The sequence below is a fragment of the Nomascus leucogenys genome, chromosome 15, assembly GCF_006542625.1.
Source record: "Nomascus leucogenys isolate Asia chromosome 15, Asia_NLE_v1, whole genome shotgun sequence".
Classification (NCBI taxonomy): domain Eukaryota; kingdom Metazoa; phylum Chordata; class Mammalia; order Primates; family Hylobatidae; genus Nomascus; species Nomascus leucogenys.
In genome coordinates this window covers 79466488-79481861 of record NC_044395.1, presented here as the reverse complement: position 1 = coordinate 79481861, position 15374 = coordinate 79466488, and the positions used below count along the sequence as shown (strand labels likewise).

Here is a 15374-nt window from a genome sequence, read left to right as displayed (position 1 = left end):
AATTTTTAGTAGAGATGGGGTTTCACTGTATGTTGGCCAGGCTGGTCTCAAACTCATGACTTCAGGTGATCCACCTGGCACAGCCTCCCAAAGTGCTGGGATTACAGGTGTGAGCCACTGTGCCTGGCCATAATGTTATTATAGGTAAATAATTTACCTCAGTCTCAAGCCAGAATACTAAATCTTTTTCTCCCTCTTGCCCATAAAATTTTAAACTAAAGTGTTGGAAGAGAACAAGAACAGAATGTTAGTTAATGAATAAATGCTTCTTGCTGTTTATTTTTAAAAGCTATTGAGATAAACTTATATTTTATTATTTTAATGGAAATATTAAGGTTTTTGTGGTGTGTGAGTTCTTTTTCCCACTACAATTTGGGTCTGTGGCCCCTGGTAAAAAAAAATGTCCCTGCTAATTTGTTTTCAGTGGTAAAGCCGTGAGGCATTTTGAGAGCATCAGCACAATCCATGTGAGCTCCCAGTTGGAAATTTCATTCTTTTTAAGGGAAGTGGTCTTCTCATGTATATTGACAAATAACCTTTAAAAATTCTTTGTCAGCCTAAGACTGGGTATGCAAGAGGACTTAGAGGAAATGAGACGTGAAGAAGAAATGCAACGTCGAAGGGCCAAGAAGCTGAAAAGGCGTTAGCTGCTGCTTTTATTTTTGTGAAATTCTAGAGCTGCTCTGCTGCAAGGATTTCCTGCCTTCAGACTGAAGAAGCCCCCTTATCATTTTAGATTTATACTTGGGTACTCAAGGAGAAGGAATGCATACTGTCATTTGCAGGCTGTCATTTGAGCATAAAATATTTTCAGATATTTTCCAGGGTGAAATCTGTAATGCAGATGTTATAATGCCCACTTGTGCTCTTATGAAGTTAACTGTTCACAGATGCCAGCCTTGATCCTGATGAGCTATGCACTCTAATGTGGGGCCACTCACCAGTCAGCCAATCTTTTATTGTTCCTTTGCTACTTTGAAAGGAAAAAAAGGTTTTCTCTTGATTTCTATAATTCTTCTGCTGATCTGTGAGTAGGGCACTGCCCTGCTCCCAATCAAACTTAGTCTTTTTATGAGAAACCTGGACCTTCCATGAATGTTGCCAGCAATAAAGTGACTTGTCCTAATCTATGGATTGAGAACTTGAAAATGTAGAGTAGAATTTATAACTATCATATGGATGTCATCCTGTGACTTTGAAGTACAAAGTAGAATAAATTCTGTATTCATGGATTGGATGCTGAGCATTCTTACTCATTAATTTAGGTGGCTAGGAATTAATGAAAAAATTTTCAAGTTAAAATACAGGTTGTAACAGTATAATATTCTTTTCTAAGTTTTCCTTTCAGATTTACTGTTATGTTGGTTTTAGTGTAAGATAGACAAGGTCACTGTGCTGATTGATTTTTATCTAAAAAAAATTCATTTTTATATCGAAGAAAAAATATTTTATTCAAACATTAGATTTGAAAGAGTAATAGTTTATAAAATAAGGAAGTAACATGTGAGGCTCTCCCCTCATCCCCTCCCCCATCATAAAGATATTTTGCAATCCCAAGGTGCCCCCGTACCTCCTGACATTAATGACTTCATTTTTTAGCTTGAATTTGTTAGCAAATATTAATGGCAGAAAACCAAAAACTAAATTTATGGTATCGAGAGCACCACCTTCTCTTTTTGCCCATATTGCACTTTGATTTCAAACTATGCACTGTGAAGAGATTTTTTTCCCCAGATAGGAAGGGATGTTCCCTGTTATCGTTATTTTACTGAGCTGTGGAAACTCATTTTTACCCTTTTTAAAGTCATAAATATGGACTTAATGTCCCTTAACCTTCAATTCCAAGCAGTTCAATCAGGCTGACTTAGGATCATGCTGGAAGGAAGCCAAGTCTCAAGAACCATCAGCAACAGAAAATGAGATATGATGTTAGAGAGCATTTGTCCTTGACTGTAAGTATGGAGGTTTAGGGGAAGCGAGACATAAGCTTGTAGGAATAATAAACGTTCTGCAATAAACGTTCTGGCTATCTTAAGCCATTGTATGGGGGGGATTAGGAAGTAGGAGGGATTGTCCTACAACAGGCCCTTACACTTCAACAGCCCAAATATTTTGGCTTATTCCTTTTTATCCATAAAGTCTTTATTCTTCAAGTTTGGGTATTATAGATTACCACTGTTAGCCTCCCTTAATGGGACCATATGAGCCAGGCTTTTAAGACGGACTCATTTTGAATTGAGTTTCAAACTTTGAAAGTGCAAGGATTTAAATTTTAAGTTGAATCCCATGAAAGGTGTCCATCACTAGGAATAACACCCTTTGTAACTACATATAGAACTGTTACAATGGTAGCAGAAAATCCTATTGATTTCATCTCACCCATCTCAGATACCTTCAGTGAAATTAAGGGTAGTGTGATGTCCCATGTAATAAAACAGGCTTAGAACATCAATTCCTCTGCTGCCATTTATGTGCTTTTATTCCTTCAAAAATTTTTTATTGGATATATATATTTTTCAATATTCAGACTCTGAAATCTGTCATTACAATCAAGTGCTTGTCACAGCTGAAAGATTTCTGGTGGCTTAAAGTTTACTAGCAGTAAATTTATGATATGGTACAGTTCTTTGTACAGAAAGGCACCATTAGGTTAGAATAAATTTCCAGAACTTAGTGGGAAGAATCAGGTTTTGACCTTGTGTGTCTGTTACTTCTGAGTGCATTTCTATAATATAAATGTTGATTTGCATCAACATTATAAAAGAGCACTTCTGTGGCTCATTTAAAAGAAAAAAAAGTTAAGTCTTTTAAATTTTGGCCTTGTTTCCAAATCCTGTCTTCCATGTTGTTCTTCTGCACTCCTGACCACTCTTACAAAAGCTCACAAACCTTTGAAGAAACTGGAGGAGGCTGTTATTTCATTAAGGTTTACAAATTAAATGCTTGATTTTTAATGTATTCTCTACTGTTTTGATTTTTGGATTTTCTTAATTCAACATTTGAAGATGTGCCTTTTGGGTAATGTTAATCACGAATGTAGTAATATTTCATGATTGTAATAATGTTACATGATCATGGGTGTGGCATTCTCTAACAAATGATGTGAAAAGAAAGTAGTTTTCATAAAACTCATGGCTCTGATTGCACAGTCCCACTTGCTTTTGATATTGCTATGTCAAAGCAAAGGGCACTTCTTTTAAGGCTACTTTCAGAACTTTGTATTTTCGCTAAAGTATAAATGCAGTTATGTCCAGTTGGAGGCCAGGGTACCACATGTCACAGGCAGCCTTACATGTGTGCCATGAAAAGGTTCAAAGACCATTAACAAAAAAGTAAGTCTGGCCGGGCATGGTGGCTCAAGCCTGTAATCCCAGCACTTTGGGAGGCTGAGGCAGGCGGATCACTTGAGACCAGGAGTTCAAGACCAGCCTGGCCAACATGGTGAGACCCCGTCTCTACTAAAAATAAAAAAATTAGCCGGGTGTGGTGGCACACACCTGTAATCCCAGCTACTGGGGAGGCTGAAGCAGGAGAATCGCTAGAACCTGGGAGGCGGAGGTTGCAGTGAGCCAAGATAGCGCCACTGCACTCCAGCCTGGGTGACAGAGCGAGACTCCATCTCAAAAAAAAAAAAAAAAAAAGAATGTGGGAACTCAAATTTTCATTTTTAATGTAATCCCCAAGGTTTTCTCCAAGAAATAAATTGTTGTTTTGTATTTTGTAACTTAAAAGCAGCTATTGGTAAATTTCTGAGATATAGCAGGAGACCAAAACATGTTTGGAAAGAGAATAAATATATGAAGAGAGACTGGTTGTTTTATTTTCAATGTATTGAATATATTAGACTACTATTTATTTTCTGAGTGGATGTGATTAAATATTCAGATGTTTAGTGTATGATTAAGAGTGAGATAGAGATTTCTTTGGAGTTATTAAATCCATCCTGTCTTTTACATAATGGACAAATCAAGTTAAAAAAATTTTTAGATAGCTTAGCTTGTTTTCTGGTGCTGTTGACCTGCAAGAGAATATACTTTTGCATATACAGGTGAAAGTTTTGCAATTTATGTATACAAGAAATTGTAGGCATTAAAAATATTTTATTGATATTTTTGCTGGTTTGCATTTATTGATTAAAACTTTGAGATATTCTTTATCTCATCACCCTGAACATTTTTCCAGCTAGAAACCTCGGTATACTCATCACACTTCAGAGATACAGTTTGCCTATTGCACATACTCCTCTGCTTATTCTCCCTTACACATTCATGTCTGCTCTAACATGATAGAGCTTCTGTCCCCCTACCAGCTTAGAGAACTGTTCTGCTCTCTGACACCCATGTTAGGAGAACTGTTAGGTGGTCAGAGCAATGGAATCTATTTTAGTGGCTCAAGTTTTGGAAGTTCACTCAAATTGAGGGAGGACACAGCTGGGTATGTGGTTCCTCTCAAAATGAGCAGGGTCCTATCTCTTATGATAAAAACAGCTTGAAAATGGCTGAGAAGAGGAGTCCTTAGAAATGTATATGAGGCAGGCTGGGCACGGTGGCTCACACCTGTAATCCCAGCACTTTGGGAGGTAGAAGCAGGTGGATCACTTGAGGCCGGGAGTTTGAGACCAGCCTGGCCAACATGGCAAAACCTCATCTCTACTAAAAATACAAAAATGTGGCGTGCATTGTAATCCCCGCTACTCGGGGCTGAGGCATGAGAATCACTTGAACCTGGGAGGTGGAGGTTGCAGTGAGCCGAGATCGTGCCACCACACTCTATCCTGGGTGACAGAACGAGACTGTCTGAAAAAAAATGTATTATGAGGCAAATGGGCACAGCTTGCAGCCAGAGGATGTAAGTACTTAACTCACTGGAAAGTGTTGAGTCTAAATCACATAAGAAATAGAAGTGCTAGTATCCTAGAGTCAGAAATTACTAAAGTTTTGCTTATGGATTTTGAATTTATTTTCTTTCCATTAAAAAAAGGTAATCCATTCATTGCAAAGAGCCACTTAGAAACAGTTAAGCGAACTTCCCAAATAAAATGTTTTCTATGTAAACAGAAGATCTGCTTTGCTGGAAAAGGTACACTTCTTTTGAATATTGGAACTGTATCAGTCATCCTCAGAATGGCTACAGTTCCATACAATTTGTTTTTAAAGTATTTACTCCTGTTAGGTCTTTCTCAGGCTCCCTTCTTTTCAGTAGTCATGAAAAAGAATTATCAGGCAACTTCCTGGGTTTTCTTTTTTCTTTTTTTTTTTTTTGAGACAAGGTCTTGCTTTGTCACCCAGGCTGGAGTGCAGTGGCGCAATCTCGGCTCACCATAACCCCCACCTCCCGGGTTCAAGCAATTCTCCTGCCTCAGCCTCCCAAGTAGCTGGGATTACTGGTGCCCACCACCACACCTGGCTAATTTTTGTATTTTTAGTAGATACGAGGTTTCACCATGTTGGCCAAGCAGGTCTCGAACTCCTGACCTCAAGTGATCCGCCTGCCTCAGCCTCCCAAAGTGCTGGGATTACAGGCGTGAGCCACCATGCCCAGCCTAACTTCTTGGGTTTTCAGGTGAGGCAGACACTTAAAACAGCAAGATCTTGGATATCCCACAGTCTCTTGTTTGGCTCTTTTCCTTGGCACATGAAAGTGTGAAGGGAGAAGGCCTGTATCGACTCTGCAGCCCAGGGCTGTGTGTGTTGGCAAGATACACATGCCCCTCAACTTCATTTTTGCCATTTTGCAAGATGAGGCTAATAGCTTCAGAAGGTTATTTTAAGGATTAGGATAATTAGACTTCAGTATCTAACCCTAATATTAAAAATGAGGTTCTTACCCCACATGGTATAAGCTTAGGGTTCTTTTTTTTTCTTTTGAGACTGAGTCTCACTCTGTCGCCCAGGCTGGAGTGCAGTGGCCGATCTCAGCTCACTGCAACCACTGCCTCCCAAGTAGCTGGGACTACAGACATGTGCCACCACACCATGCCTTAGCTAATTTTTTGTATTTTTAGTAGAGACGGGGTTTCACCATGTTGGCAAGGCTGGTCTTGAACTCCTGACCCTAGATGATCCACCTGCCTTGGCCTCCCAAAGTGCTGAGGTTACACAGGTGAGCCATCGTGCCAGGCCGAACTCAGTATCTTAATGCCAGTCTTAGAGGCCATGTAGCAGAAGGACTGAATTGCCTCCCATCCACTCAACTACTTCCCTACCTTCTGTCTCCCTGTTACAAGCTAACAGAATGCTAAGTCTTCATTCATCTTTAAAAGTGCGGTAACTTCTTAAAATATGACAATATAATGTGCAATTACTTTATGCGAAACCAACAACAGGAACTGTACAGCTGCTCAGGTGAGCTTCAGAACTGCATTACTTCACCAGGATCATCCTTGTTTACTTCCACTGGGGTCTGTGGGGAAAAAAGAAAGTGTGTGTCATGTGGGCCTGGTGGTTTCTAGTGTGGGGGCTTAGGCATTTGGCCTCCCAGGCAAGGACTGGCAGGGGAGGTTACCTTCAATTCTGTCTCACCTAATGCCTCTGATCCCAGATGCAAGGGGAGCTTAGCACTGGGGAGCTGACAAGAGGCAGAGAAAAGACAGAAATTCCAAGGTCTAGCAGGCGGAGAGAGGAAAGACATCTGCCACCAGATCCCTTTTACACACTAGTGTTTACTTGTGGAAGAGAGAAGTTTGGATTTCTGAAGTGGACTGATGCTTAGGAAATGGCATCAAAGACTGGGCATACAAAATGTCCATTAGCACAACAGAGACAAGGCTGCCCAACTCAGAAAGCTTTGACTCTGGGCCTTAAAGATCACGTGAAAGAAAATGGGAACCCTCCCAACAGCTACAGTAACTTTAAAAAATTAATAAAAGTATTTGTTTCTAATGATACTAGAGTTGGATTTTCATGCTTAGTTTGTTTTTGGCGGCGGGAATACATTTCAAAGTAGGAATAGAGAACAAAATTGAAGGTACACTTACCCCTCCTGGGGGATATTTATATCCCTTCCACATGGTTCCTGCAATGAGAAGCATCCATAAGACAACAATCATCATGAGGCTTCTTTCTCAGCTGGTGGTGTGCCCAAGAAGAAACAAGTGCTTCTGGAAGGTGCAGTGTTCTATTCCCTGAGTCCTAGGAATCCAGATGGTGGATGGCCCAGCATGGCAGCTCCCCACTAAGGAGCTTTGTGGCCTAGTCTGAATTGAAGTGGCTCCTCATGGCCATTTAGGGGGGCAGAGCTCAGACACCCATTATGATATCATTATGATATGATACCTTGGCAACCCAGTCAGCATGAGCACCTATGGGATGGTTGGCCAGGATGCTAGATGCGTTGGGTTAAAGAAAATTTATCAAAAGGGCCCTGTGCTCTGGTGTGTCTGTGATTTGGACCTAGCTGGCATCATACTCATTAACTCATCACCTGTCAAAATGTTTAACTACTGGCTTTGTGCAATCAGATACTATGCAAAAGAAAAAAAGTCTGGGTTCATTAAGAGAATTAGCTGGCTAGGTATGCCATGAGCAAATAACTTAATATGCTATTGTTAGGCTGTTCAAAAAAGAAATCTTGCATTTTGTAAAATGGTACAGCAGTTAAACTCTCATCATGTAGGGTGAGCCTATTTACAACTTTCCTGAGAAGGGAAGAGAAGGAAGATGGGCTGTCTGTTTTACTCATTTTGCAGCTGGAGAAACTGAGGCACAGAATAGTTTAAGTGGTCTGGTCAGGACTGCCACAAACTTCTGACTGCTTTGGGCTAATGCATTCACAGAAATCCTGGGGCAGATGGAGATAAAAAACCCCAACCATCATGTCCTGCTCTTAGTATACCTGGGGCTGGGGCTGAACACCCCTAACTCCTGGAGTAGCTTCCAAAAAACCTTCTGCTCCTGTAATCAGTATATTATTAAAACTCTCCGAGTTAAGTTTCTCTAACAATAGGAACAGCTCTGAAAAAAAAACAGGTCTGAATGAAATGCGGTGAAATGTAAGAAAGCCAGGAAATGGTCCGCTAAAAGGGATACTGCTATTAGTGTTTCCTATAGGCAGGCTGCTCTAGTGGAATGAGTATGGGAGGCTATTTAGTCCAGAGACAGAGATCTGTGCTCACATCCCACCTTTACCAACGAGCTACTGTGTGTGGCCTCAGGTAAATAGTTGATGTCACTGTCACCAGTAAATCTTTGTTGACTGGTTCATTATTTGCTTGTTGTTAAGTTAGTATTTTACTAAATGCCAATTTTTTAAGCTTTCTATTAAAGGCTTTATATTAATTCTCAAATATAATCTTCACAAAAATAGTAAGATACTCAGATATCTCCTGTTGTACAGAAGAAACTTTGAAACTGAGGTTCAAAGAAAGTAATTAAACTTTCCCAAGGTCACACAGCTAGAAAGTCACAAAGTTAGGACCTAAACTCAAGTTCAATGTTAACTCCAGTTTCAGGATCTGCCAAGAGGGACATTAAAAATGCTGGTCCTGGCAAGGCATGGTGGCTCATGCCTGCAATCCCAGCACTCTGGGAGGCCAAGGCTGGAGGACCACTTGAGGCCTGGAGTTCAAGGCCAGCCTGGGCAACATAGTGAGACCCTGTTTCTACACAAAATAAAAATTAGCCAGGCATGGTGGCATGTGCCTGAGGATCAGCTACTCAAGAAGTTGAGGTGGGAAGACTGCTTGCACCTCACTCCAGCCTGGGTGACAGAGCAACACCTGTCTCAGAAAAAAAAAAAAAAAAGAATGCTATTAATAGTATATTACAGTGTTGTGAGGAGAAAAATAGACGGGAACCGTCTTCAAAACAACACCTATGAGACATGGTTATTAATAGACAACTTTGGCCTGCTGTCCTCAGCAGTACTCACCAAATCATTTCCCCTTCCACAGTTTATTATATTTTCCAGAGGAATAAACGCTCTCCACTGAGACTTCAGGGTGCTACCAAGTACCTTGGAAAGGGAGGAATCCAGCCCACCAGACCTGGCCACCTACTTACTGCAGCAGATCTTCATCTAAAGTCCGCCTCCTCAGTTGTGTCTTGCTCTCCTGAACAGGCCACCTCTCCTGCCACTTCAGAGTTGGAGGCTGTGTCAGAAAGAAAATTCAAGGGCAGAGATGGCTCTACTCATTGGCCCAGTGGGTAATCGCCTCTGTGTGGTGACTAGAAGGGCTGCTAAAAGGTCCCACCAATCTCTACCGTCCCCCTTCCTAGCAACAACCACCGATCCACTTGGCCTGAAATCCACAAGTCAAATATGGTCTCCAGCAGACCCCTTGCAAATTCCATAGTGCTTTGAAACAAGTACAGCTATATATGCAAGGGAAGGGGAAACAAAAAAAGACTTAAAAGGATGTCCTGGCCGGGCCCAGTGGCTCACACCTGTAATCCCAGCACTTTGGGGGCCGAGGCAGGCAGATCACGAGGTCAGGAGATCTAGACCATCCTGGCTAACACAGTGAAACCCCGTCTCTACTAAAAATACAAAAAATTAGCCAAGCATGGTGGTGGGAGCCTGTAGTCCCAGCTACTAGGGAGGCTGAGGCAGGAGAATGGTGTGAACCCAGGAGGCAGAGCTTGTTTGAGCCGAGATCGCGCCACTGTACTCCAGCCTCAGCGACAGAGCAAGACTCTGTCTCAAAAAAAAAAAAAAGGATGTCCCCAGCCCAGCACAGTGGCTCATGCCTGTAATCCCAGCACTTTGGGAGGCCGAGGTGGGTGGATCACCTGAGGTCGGGACTTTGAGACCAGCCTGACCAACATGGAGAAACCCCGTTTCTACTAAAAACACAAAATTAGCCAGGCGTGGTGGTGCATGCCTGTAATCCCAGCTGCTCGGGAGGCTGAGGCAGGAGAATCGCTTGAACCTGAGAGGCGGAGGCTGCGGTGAGCCAAGATCGCGCCATTGCACTCCAGCCTGAGCAACAAGAGCAAAACTCCATCTCAAAATAATAATAATAATAATAATAATAATAAAATAAGGAAGTTCCTAGTGGGATGAGAAGTAGCCTGGTAGCCTGGGACACTAACTTTGTTCCCATCACATTCTGAGTTCCAGTTAGTGGTGAGACCTCAAGTATCTTTCCCATTTGGTCAGAAAACCCAGACAGGAAGATGAGCCAGCACCAGGACTGACCACCAGGGATTTACAGGCAGAGCCATTACTTACCATCAACTCTGGAAACGTGCCCATGTAACATGCAAGTCCAACAAAAAACATCCAGCCAAGCACAATCATGATCAAACGTAAAACAATTTCTAAAATACAGTTGCACAGTGAAAGACTATTCACCAAGATCTTGGCAAAGGAGTGTGCTTACGAAACCTTCGGTTGGTAGAGGTCTCGCATGTCTGTTTGAGTCCTTGGCTCCAAAGGATCCACAACTCCCTAGTGGAGAAGCTGAAATCTAGTAGGACATTGTGACATCATTGGTCATATGGCCTAGACTCAAAACACACCAGAGACACTGCCCCCAGACCAGTAGCTGAGCAGCAAACAGCAACACTATGAAGTAGGTATTATTGTTAACCCCATTTCACTAATGAGAAAACTGAAGCTTAGACTAGAGCCTAAGTGATCTGCACTACAGCACATAGCTGATGCTCCTGATCAGGGCCAAGACTTAGGACTCAGCTGCCTCTTGGGCAGCTGGGCTCTTTCCACTAGAGACAGAGATTTGGAAAGGTGTTTTGCTGCTAGGTACATGACATGTGAATGAAACAAACGGAATTATAGGTAAATGAGACAGATGTCTCTATTTCTGTCCCTGCAAAACCTCCTCTCCCCATCTCAAGGGGTTCTTCAGTATGATGGTATACCCACGTCTTCATCACCTTGGATTAGTTCCTCTCCATTGATTCTCTTTTCTTGGCCATCATGAAGCCACCAGTACCCCTGTCCTTTCCTCAAAAAAACCTCCAGATGATACTGTGGCTCCTTCCCTGTCTTATTTCCTTTTATGACCAAACTTCCTAAACAAGTGGTCCACACTCAAAGCTTTTTCCAATCTATGCCTCTCTTCCATGCGTTACATTCTGACTTCCAGCCCCATCCCACTATCAGATACCCTCTCAGAGGTCACCAAAGATCTTTTTTGCTTTTCTGCTACAACATCACGGACATTTAATGTATTTTTCATCTCTAGAATTTTTTTTTTTTTTTTGAGACGGAGTCTTGCTCCGTCGCCCAGGCAGGAGTGCAGTGGTGCGATCTCAGCTCACTGCAACCTCTGCCTTCTGGGCTCAAGTGATTCTCCTTCCTCAGCCTCCTGAGTAGCTGGGATTACAGGCACCCACCACCATGCCTGGCTAATTTTTGTATTTTTAGTAGAGATGGGGTTTCACCATATTGGCCAGGCTGGTCTTGAACTCCACTCCTGACCTCAGGTGATCCACCTGCCTCAGCCTCCCAAAGTCCTGGGATTACAGGCATGAGCCACCACGCCTGGCCTGTTGTGATATTTCCTGCTTCTTTAAATGTCTTACAACTTTTGATTAGATGTTGAACATGGTAAATTTTAGTGCTGAGTGCTGGATTTTGTTGTATTCTACAGTGTTAAATTTTATTCTAAGGTGCACTTAAGTTACTTGCGATCAGTTTGATTCTTCTGAGGCTTGTTTTAAGCTTTATGATAGGCCAGGAGCAGCCTTTACTCCAGGGTTAATATCCCCACTGCTGAGTTAATGACCACTTTCTCTGAGCACCTTCTCTGAGGCTGATTGTATTAGATTTTTTTTTTTTTTTTTTTGAGACAGCGCTTTGCTCTTGTTGCCCAAGCTGGAGTGCAATGGCGTGATCTCGGCTCACCGCAACCTCCGCCGCCCAGGTTCAAGTGATTCTCCTGCCTCAGCCTCCTGAGTAGCTGGGATTACAGGTACGTGCCACCACGCCCGGCTAATTTTGTATTTTTAGTAGAGACAGAGTTTCTCCATGTTGATTAGTCTGATCTCAAACTCCTGACCTCAGGTGATCTGCCCGCCTCGGTCTCCCAAAGTGCTGGGATTACAGGCATGAGCCACTGTGCCCGGCATAGATCTTTCAAATCTATGGAATTTTCCACAATTCCCTGCCCTTCAGGAACTCCAAGAAGTGTTTGGCCTACTGCTTTTGGGTAGGTCTTTTCCAGGCCTCATCGAGTTCTATCCCATATATGTGCAGACAGAACTCAGCCAAAGACTCATAAGGGCCCCTGTGGAAATCTACAGAGCTTTCTCCATGGAGCTCCCTCTTCTTAGTACTCCATCCTGCAAATTCTGGCCTCTGCTGTACTTTGCTATCTTTCTCTTCAATTCAGTGAAATGCTCAGTTGGGTAACCCCTTTCTGTGCTACAGTCTGAAAACTGCCTCCTGGCTGGAGCAATGGTAGGACTCACCTTCACTGGTTTCCTCTCAAAGTACACAGTCTTGTGCTGTCTCTTGTACAAGGTCTGAAAACAATTATTTCATGTTTTGTGCAATTTTCTATTTATGAAGAAAAGTTAATTTCTGTAACAGTTGATCCTTCATAGGCAGAAGCAGAAGAGTATGTTCTTCTTTTTGGAGACAGTCTTGCTTTGTTGTCAAGGCTGGAGTGCAGTGGCACAGTCACAGATCACTGCAGCCTTGAACTCCTGGGCTCGAGCGATCCTCCCACCTCAGCCTCCCAAGTAGCTGGGACTACAGGTGTGCACCACCATGCCTGGCTAATTTTTTTTTTTTTTTTTTTGTAAAGGCAGGGTCTTGCTATGTTGACCAGGCAGGTCTCAAACTCCTGGGCTCAAGTAAGCCTCTTGCCTCGGCCTCCCAAAGGGCTGAGATTACAGGCATGAGCCACTGTGCCTAGCTTAGGTTATTCTTTCTTAATTCTTGCATAATATTCTAGTTTATTTCATCTTGCTCCCAATGATACAGTAGGTCAAGTCCAGTCAGGAGACAGAAAACCACACAGTAATTTGAAAATTTTAATAAAGAGAATTATCAACTAGGAGCAAGTGACAAACTATAGAAGGGGTAGAAAGTGTTATATATTACAGGAATAGCATATATAGGGAGCAGCCACTACCTCTAGGGCTGAGGCAAAGTACCCAAGGAAGAAATAAATTTGGAATCGTCCCCTCCCCTCCAGGGCTGAGATCCAAAACATGTTGGAGGAGTTGTGGACATGACCAACTGGACAGTAGAGGTCTAATGAGCTGCTGCAGGCTAAAGCTGGCAATGGGTGCTGGGAACTCACTGGCAAATTGTCTCAGTGACACAGGTGTGGAAGAAGTCTGCAGTGGAGCCACTGATACTTGACAGGGTGAGTGCCACTAGAAGTCCCCATACATGCCACTGGCAGCCACACAGAATCAGGAATAGACACACACTGGAACTAGGAAGAGAAAGCCCTTCCTCTTGTAGTATCCTCCTAAGGCCCTCTACTGACAAAATGTTAGCCTGTCCACTAACAAGGAAGAAATGCTTACAGGGCCCAGCTTCATTATGGTAGAGCAAGCAATAAATGATGGATTTGGAACTGAAAGGCAATAAATAACTGGCATAATGTGCATTAAGATTTTTTTCCCAATTTTTACCACCATAAACAATGCTGTGATTGTTAAAATTTCTGGCCCTGGGCTTGCGGTAGTGCCACGGAGATGGCAGGAGTGGGAGCTGGAGCAGGAACTTTCAGTGAAGGTCGAGACTGCCCACGCACATCCATGCTACCCTTGGCCAGAAGAATGGATGGTGGATGGTGGGTCCTGGGTCCTGGGTCCTGAAGACAACTCCCTGACCACTGAACCTTTTTGCAGCACTGGGCATGGGTGTGATGGATGGCAAGACAGGGCTGTTCCGAGGTCTGAGCCCCCAACTGATGTGACCCCTCTCCTTTGTAACCGGGGGCAGCATGAAGAAGGTTTTCCCTCCAGATGAAATCAAGCAGGTTTCCAATAAGGATGGATATGAAGACTTCTCTGAAGCAAGCAGTGAAGGAGACCTCCTAGGGGATGATGATGCAGTGTGTGTCCTGTATGTTGGCCCACCTCCTGCATGCCATCTTGATGTGCTGCATGGTCTAATTTGTGGGATGGGAGGTCAAGTACAGTGGTGGGCTGAGCTCCACTGGGAAGATTTTCAAAGAGGAAGGGCCGCTGGGATTCTTTGTTGGCTTGATCCCTCATGTCCCGGGTGAAGTAGTTTTCTTGTGAGGCTATAACCTGCTGGCCCACTTTATCAATGCCTACCTGGTGGATGACAGCGTGAGTGACACCTAGGGGGGCGCTGAGAAATGACCAGAATCGGGGTTCCCAGTTAGGCCAGGCCCTGGCCATCCGGAGCTACACCAAGTTTGTGATGGAGATCGCAGTGAGCATGCTGACCTACCCTTTCCTGCCAGTTGGCAGCCTCATGGCTGTGAACAACTGCAGGCCGCAGGCTGGGCTCTCACCTTACTCCCTGGTGTTCAAATCCTGGATTTACTGCTGTTAAGTACCTGAGTGTGCAGGGCCAGCTCTTCTGAGGCTCCAGCCTGCTTGCTTTTCCACAAGTGTCATCAGGATCATGCTTTGGCCTGGAGCAACCTGAATCATCTTTAAAAAAAAAACATGCTGTCTCAACCTGGCCACTGTGGGTGAGGCCTGATTATCTCAGGACATCTGCAAGATGACTCCAACGCACCAACAACTGGATGTGCTCCAGCCCAGCTGGGCTTCAGTTTCCATATTTGCCATGTGTTTGTCCAGATGTGGGGTCAGGTGGGGGTGGGGCTGCACCCTGGGGATTAGATCACCTGCCAAACAAACCTGGGAGAGGTGGGGCTAGGTGGGGAACTGGCAGAATCCCCATACCTCCCAGATTTGCTGAGTCTGCCTTGTTCAGAGGGCCAGAGAATGGCTTTTGGAGGCCCAGATTGGATGAGGAAAGGCTAATCAGGTCAGATCCCACCCCTGTCCAACCCCCCCAGTTGGTCCAGCTCCTATCTTGCAGCTGAAAGCATCATTCTTCTGCACAAGGCCACTAGCATGTTTCAGCCTGTGCTAGGAGGCAAATGCTAGGCTCTGCCTTTATTTTTCTCAACACTACTTTTGATACAAGGGCAGTATCTTCCTCTGAATAGGCAATCATGTGATTAGTCAGAATGCGTCCCCCTCATCTAATGCTCATGTATTTACTGGTGATGCCTTGTGTGCAGGATAAATACCCAGAGGTTAGGCAGATCAGTGTCTCTAGTCCTACCTAGTTTAAAAGTTCTTAAGGCCAGGCATGGTGGCTCACGCCTGTAATCCCAGCACTTTGGGAAGCCAAAGTGGGTGGATCACTTGAGGTCAGGAGTTTGAGACCAGACTGGTCAACATATAGTGAAACCCCATGTCTACTAAACAAACAAAAAAGATTAGCTGGGCGTGGTGGTGAGC

At 43.7% G+C, this 15374-nt stretch overlaps 2 protein-coding genes and 1 pseudogene across 3 annotated transcripts in view; 2 read left to right on the top strand and 1 right to left on the bottom strand.

Annotated features, from left to right (window-relative positions):
* SPTY2D1 (SPT2 chromatin protein domain containing 1) overlaps positions 1–4109 on the top strand; it is a 28119-nt gene extending 24010 nt beyond the window's left edge. The window contains exon 6 of the mRNA XM_003254301.3: positions 557–4109. Within this exon, the coding sequence (XP_003254349.2) occupies positions 557–647 (91 nt within the window). The 3' untranslated portion in view covers positions 648–4109. The remainder of the gene's footprint in view (positions 1–556) is intronic.
* On the bottom strand, positions 254–10379 carry SPTY2D1OS (SPTY2D1 opposite strand). Of its 2 annotated transcripts, XR_004033680.1 has the most exons (5): positions 10171–10379; positions 9000–9088; positions 6977–7014; positions 6305–6402; positions 254–1269 (listed from the first exon to the last, which is right to left on the bottom strand). XR_004033680.1 is itself a non-coding variant. In XM_030829626.1 (4 exons), exons 1-3 carry the CDS (start codon positions 10237–10239, stop codon positions 6993–6995), a joined length of 180 nt encoding a protein of 59 aa, XP_030685486.1. In that variant the 5' UTR covers positions 10240–10379; the 3' UTR covers positions 6025–6402; positions 6977–6992. The 2 variants fall into 2 exon arrangements, 1 of the variants encoding a protein (XP_030685486.1); XM_030829626.1 differs by lacking the exon at positions 254–1269 and having other exon boundaries at positions 6025–6402.
* Positions 10380–13521: 3142 nt separating this feature from the next.
* Positions 13522–14626, top strand: LOC100606937 (annotated as a pseudogene).
* The last annotated feature ends 748 nt before the right edge of the window (positions 14627–15374 follow it).

What these genes read in the sequence shown, in the direction of transcription:
- SPTY2D1OS (XM_030829626.1), bottom strand. Translation starts at nt 10,239, where the DNA reads ATGATTGTGCTTGGCTGGATGTTTTTTGTTGGACTTGCATGTTACATG. An exon ending in GCACGTTTCCAGAGTTGATG is followed by an intron (nt 9,089 to 10,170) that starts GTAAGTAATGGC and finishes TTTCTGACACAG; the next exon opens with CCTCCAACTCTGAAGTGGCA. An exon ending in TTAGATGAAGATCTGCTGCA is followed by an intron (nt 7,015 to 8,999) that starts GTAAGTAGGTGG and finishes TTCTCATTGCAG; the next exon opens with GAACCATGTGGAAGGGATAT.